Genomic DNA, 5,898 nt, shown 5'->3' with positions numbered 1-5,898 from the left:
ATCTCTTCTAAAAGCTTTTTATTACAAATTTGAAATTCTAGATAGTTTTTTTTTTTGCTAAAAAAATTCAGATTTATGGTCATTATGTTAATATTTTATTCTTGGTTTATGGTAGATAATAAAATATTAATAATGGTGGGAACTAATTCTGATTATTACCAAAATTAATTTTTCAACTTGTTAATTTTCAAATCTACTATAAAAAAGGGGGTGAAGGAAGAGTTCAAAAAATATAATTTTTAGAATTTTACACTCTTTTCCTCATCTTATTTTTAGTGTTTTTTTCTTTTTATGCTTTGATTTTCTTTTCAAATCTAGAGCTTAGATTCATTTTGTTAAGAGATAATTAAGTTATTTTACTTTGGTTCAAAAACTTTGGTTTAGAAGTGTATTTAAACTAAAGTGGTATTGTTGTAATCTTGAAAGACATATTGCAAATATTCTAACTATACAAGTGAGGAGCAATAAAACTTTAAGGATAAATGACTTATTTTTTACAACAACAAAAAATCTATTACTTTTAAAGTGTTCTAATAAGTGAGTATCTTTTTTATTTTAATTTAAGCCTAATTATTTCTATTATTAGTATGCAAGCCAGGACTTTGATTTTATATCAATTGTAAGTTTGAATATATTTTTAATATACATGTTAATATTTTTTTTATTATATTTTTGTTGAAAACATGTTTTTCTTGATTTGTATTTTTATATTTTTATAAATTTAAAATTGTATGGACTTTAGACTTTCATTAAATAACTTTTTTATGTTTTACATGAGATGGTACAAAAAACTAAAAACCATTAAAAAAACTAAAATTTTGGATTGTTTTGAGTCTCATCCGATGACTGGTTTTTTTTGGTTGTCATAGATTGTTTTAGGCTGCTCATCCAAGTGCCCACCAGCGGACGACCATCATGGTTGGTCTTTTTTGGGCAACTAGAGCAGTATATCACCCATTAAGCAATTAAATTGATTGACCTAACCGGCTTAGTAACCAACCAATTTTCTTTTCTCTCTTTTATTTTTTCTCCTATTTTTTTCAACAAATAAAATTACATGACACATACTTTATATACTATCTTATGAATTATTATAAGATAATTTTACATGTAGCACACACTTTTTATGTCTCATCCACACAAGATTATTGCAGGACAGGTGCCATATTCTATTATCAATAGTTACCTTCTTGTACACCTACCACCCAACATGAATCCAAATAAAAATAAATACACATGTGGCATACCACCTTCTCCTCCAATCACATATCAGGCACAAAACCCATGGCAGATCATAGCTATCAATGAGCCACCATGGTTTGCCAATGACATGATTTTTTTTATCCATGAAGAAATTCCAAGGTAGGTACTGTATAAATACACTTGGTCTCAGTAACTAAGAAGACTGATTTTTTTTTTTTTTTACAGAGCCAAACAAAGGAATGAAGCCATACACGCCCAGAACATACCTTTACCTTTCCTTTTTCTATCCATCATTTTTTTTTTTTTCTCACAAGTACAACTTAAATACTAGATAATTCCTCGTTCTACAGAGAACTTGAAAATATGAAAAACCCAACATCTTTTGTGTTTGAATTTTTTTTTAGTACTTCATTAGTTTATCATAATAAACTAAACTTTACTCACTAAATAACTACATAAATAAGTGCTTTTGACTAAATATATATGTGTGTGTGTGTAAAATAAATTGTTAGAGCTCTAACGACAACAATGTCTAATAAATCCAATTTTATCGGACAATGGATATGGGAGAGTTTAGTTGGAATGACGGGATAAGATCAGAGTCTGGCAAGTTGAGAGGAGGCAGAGAGAAATGACTGTAAGTAGAGCTGCCTCTTCTAATTTCTTTCATGGTCATTAGAGCTGCAATTGCGTTCCTAAAAATTCCTTCTCCGGCGACTGTTATTGCTTCTCTTCCTTCCTTTCCCCTTTCTTCTTCCTCTACTGGGAAGACTGCATCTATCATGTTTTCGCATTGCTTGACAAGCTTCGACACCAGATCGGTGATGAAAAAAGGTTGCTCCAACACCTTTTGAATGAACGCAAGGCGCAGTAATCCACCTGTTCGCTTGTCATATTTTTTCAATATCTTGGCCAATCCTGCATATATATATATATATATATATATATAAACTCGTCAACTGAAAGTTAATTTTAACATAAGTTAATTTTACGTTTTAGTCATGTTTCCACAATTAACACAACACCTCATGCCAATGCTTAATAAATCAAATGTTATTAGCTTTTTTCTAGAATTTAATTGATCTTTAAAAGATGTTTTTAAAAAATGAGCTTGTTTGGCTAAAATCTAAATACCTGTGTAATTGATATTGCTGTAATTCTCCAAAAGCACCATCTCACCATGGAAATTGACGATGTCTTTTCTAATCTTACCCATCTCCTCTTTATACTCTGCCTCTGAAGGCTGACTTGCACTGGGCCCCCAAGTATCAATCACCTTCTGAATCCGCTGCTTTAACTCCTGCATTTACAGATTTTCTGTAATCACTTCGCTGGCTGTTGCGGTTCTCAAAAGTTGCTATAGATTTTACTCTTATAAGGCTAGATGGCGTTTGGTAGTAAATTTGAACCTTTGTTTATTGAAATTTTGATAATATTTTTTTTTGTTAAAATTAAGTTTGGTTTATATTTTTTGTATCATTTTGATGTGCTAATATTAAAAATAATTTTTAAAAAATAAAATAAAATTCATTGCATATATTTCGGCACAAAAATTATTTGAAAAAACCACTACACACTGCCAAACATACTTTTATATATATATATATATATATATAGTATATATATATATATGCATGTTGCGTCTAGTCTCTTGGTATAAAAAAAATAATTCGGGATTCCCATGTACAAGGTTATTTTCGAGTAATAAAAATTGTTCCAAATTCCCATGTTGCGTCTAGTATCTTCGAAGAATGCTGTTCGACAGCCAATCATAAAAATTACATGGAGTTTTTTTTATGTAGGATCCACACTCATGAATTTCATAGCCTTCTTTAATTGCTTGTGAAGCTGTTATTTCTAAGTTTCATCAAGATAAAACGTTTTTATTGGGTCAACTCAGTTGACTCACCATTTTTCAAAAAACCTTTTGACCTCATTTCTAGAACTCTAGTGATGATCAATTTCGTTATGTAACCTGACAAGTAATGGTAGAGCAATAAATTTTTTCTTCCCTGAACTATTAAATAAATATATAAATATCTTTTAAATTTAATTATTAATTTATATACATAAATTTTTTAAATTAACACTAAAGTTTTAATTCAAAATACATTACCTAAAATATTAAAAAATAAATTTAAAAGTACATAAAATTAAAATGAAAGTAAAAATAAACCCACTATTGAAGTTACATCCTTCAATATTATGTGAAATATAATTTATTTATAATCAAATCTGAATCATTATTGTAACAATCCTTCAACTAATATAAAATAACAATTTCATATCAACTGAAAAATAAAGTAATGAAATTTTTTTTCTATTTTCAATTCCTCATTCCTTCACTTGATTCTTCATTAGATTAATGTTTTATAAGCTGGACTTTATAAGTTTACAATATTATTCTCTCACTTTTTTTATTTTTTTTTTTGTTTTTCCCTTATTTTTTTCTCTTTCTCTCTCGTCTTTTATTTTCTTTCTTTTTTATTTCTGTTTCTGCCCATCGGCAACATATAAAAAAAAAGAAAAGCTAATTTGTTTTATTTTTTAATAAAAATAATCATTTTATTCTTAATAAGTCATTTTGTTTTTATTTGATTTTTTTTTTGTTAGTATCAAGCTCAGTTTATCCTAAAATTTTAATCAAATTTTATTCAATATATTTTAAGATTTCCTCATAAAATTTCAGCTCAATCTGATGATCGGATTAAACATTACTCTCAATAACGTAAAACTGGTCAAATATTGATTTTTCATCAAATTTCTGAATTTCTTTAAAAATTTTGAAATTTTAATCTAAGCTAAAGCATTATATTAGAAGGCTACATGTAAATTTTTACAATTTTTTGATGACTCAATGAAGAATTATAAATTATTTTTCACATAAAACTAGTAAAAAAATATTAATAAACCTTTAACATGCCTCTGGCCTTCCGGTGACAAGTATAACTCACATGATAGCTTAGTAGTTTTTCGCTCAACTTACTTTGCCTCCCTTAATTACCCACCAAAACTAGCCTCGAATATCCAACTTAATATCTTCTCTCGAACTCAGTTTGAAAGAAAGCAAGAAGAGGAAAAACTGGAAAAGAAAGAAGAGCTAATTACCTCATGCCGGATAATGAAATCCTCTTCTTGTTCCATGAAAAAAGCATTGAACTTGTCGATTTCACAATTCAGCAAACGCACAAACTCAGCCTCCGACTTTCCATATTCACTCGATCCATGCAAGAAAGGTGGCGCAGATGAAATTAAACGAACAAGCTTCTTCAATTCCTTGTAAGACAGAAACTTGTCACGCCAATCTGGCAAAGTTTCCTGAACTTGTTGCTTCAATCTCTTACCGAACTTCATTGTTATGTCTGAAACTACGTGTCTCGAAAAATCAACTCCTAATGCTTTGTTACCAGAGTCGAAAATGCAACTGGAATTGTAAAGAGAGTGTTGTACTGTGGGAAAGAGATGAATTAGCTAGTGGGGGTGAAGGATTAGTGGAATATCGGAGGGCATATGCTTGGCGTGATGAAGTGACGGTCAGAAAAGCTATGTGAGGAGTCGTTGGGGTATGAGATTTCCCAAAGCATATTCGGTTACTATATAGTCTTAACAAAGACCTGATTTATGAAAAATTACTTTATGGTATCTTTCTACATTAAATTTTAGCATATGGGATGACAGCTTAATGGGCCTTGAGGTTGTATAGTTTCTTTTAAATATTTTCATTCATTTTATCAAATGTGCTAATTGTTGTTGTTAATAACAAATGATTTCTATTTTTATAAAAAAAATTATATAAAAATACATCTAATTTATAAATAATATAAAGGAAACAAAATCAAATTAATTTCTTTGAAATATCATGCAACTAAAAAAAAATAAAAAATAGTCATTATTTAAAAAATACACAAAACTTACTCACTATAAATAATTAATGGAAAGGGATACAAAAAACTAAAGGAAAGAAATTAGACATTAATGGCCCCAAAAAGCACCTATTTTTTTTTTTATTTATTATCATTAAGCAGGCAACCTGTTGCCAAAGTTGCTTGTTTATAATCTAGCAACCATTATATTAGCTAAAAAATTAGGATTGGAGTTTTTTTGACATTAAAATTTATTTTCAACCAATTCTCACCCCAAAATACATGATACACATCACAAAAATCTTTATAAATCACTTACCAAATCAAAAACAGGTTGAAATCACTTAAAAAGTAAAAAAAAATATAAGCTAATCAAAGAAATATAAATGAAACCCGATTTATGTTTATAGAAAAAAAATCTCCACCATCAAACTTTCTTCATCAAATTAATAAAACTCATTGACATTAACATAAGTGAGTTTTGTTGTTGAAAAAAAAGGCTATTTATCATCTTTTTCGTTGTTTTTAGTTGAATTTCTCTTTTCTTTCAAATTTAGGGACTTAAATATTAAGAAAATATAACTTTTGGATGAAAATTAACATTGTAAAAACTAAAGGAATTGTAGAGTAAGAAAAGGAAAAGTAGATAGACTAAAGAGAACTTAATGTTCTAGTAAAATTGATATTGACTATGAGATTTTTTTCTTGTTTTACACTGTGGTTTTCTATTGATGAATTTTTTATTTTCTTAATAAATTTTAATAAATTGATTATTAATTTAGATTTAGAAGATTGCAATAAAAAAAAAGTGAGGAATGAAAATAAGAAAAAG

General features: G+C 28.2%; 1 protein-coding gene across 1 annotated transcript; it reads right to left on the bottom strand.

Annotated features, from left to right (window-relative positions):
• Positions 1 to 1,580: 1,580 nt before the first annotated feature.
• Positions 1,581 to 4,704, bottom strand: LOC118042197 (SPX domain-containing protein 3). The gene is made up of 3 exons (XM_035049804.2): positions 4,312 to 4,704; positions 2,338 to 2,503; positions 1,581 to 2,121 (listed from the first exon to the last, which is right to left on the bottom strand). Exons 1-3 carry the CDS (start codon positions 4,555 to 4,557, stop codon positions 1,751 to 1,753), a joined length of 783 nt encoding a protein of 260 aa, XP_034905695.1. The 5' UTR covers positions 4,558 to 4,704; the 3' UTR covers positions 1,581 to 1,750.
• Between the last annotated feature and the right edge of the window lie 1,194 nt (positions 4,705 to 5,898).

Source organism: Populus alba, chromosome 2 (assembly GCF_005239225.2).
Source record: "Populus alba chromosome 2, ASM523922v2, whole genome shotgun sequence".
NCBI classification, from domain to species: domain Eukaryota; kingdom Viridiplantae; phylum Streptophyta; class Magnoliopsida; order Malpighiales; family Salicaceae; genus Populus; species Populus alba.
The sequence above is the reverse complement of the archived record's forward strand: the minus strand, read 5'-3'. Positions and strand labels throughout refer to the sequence as shown.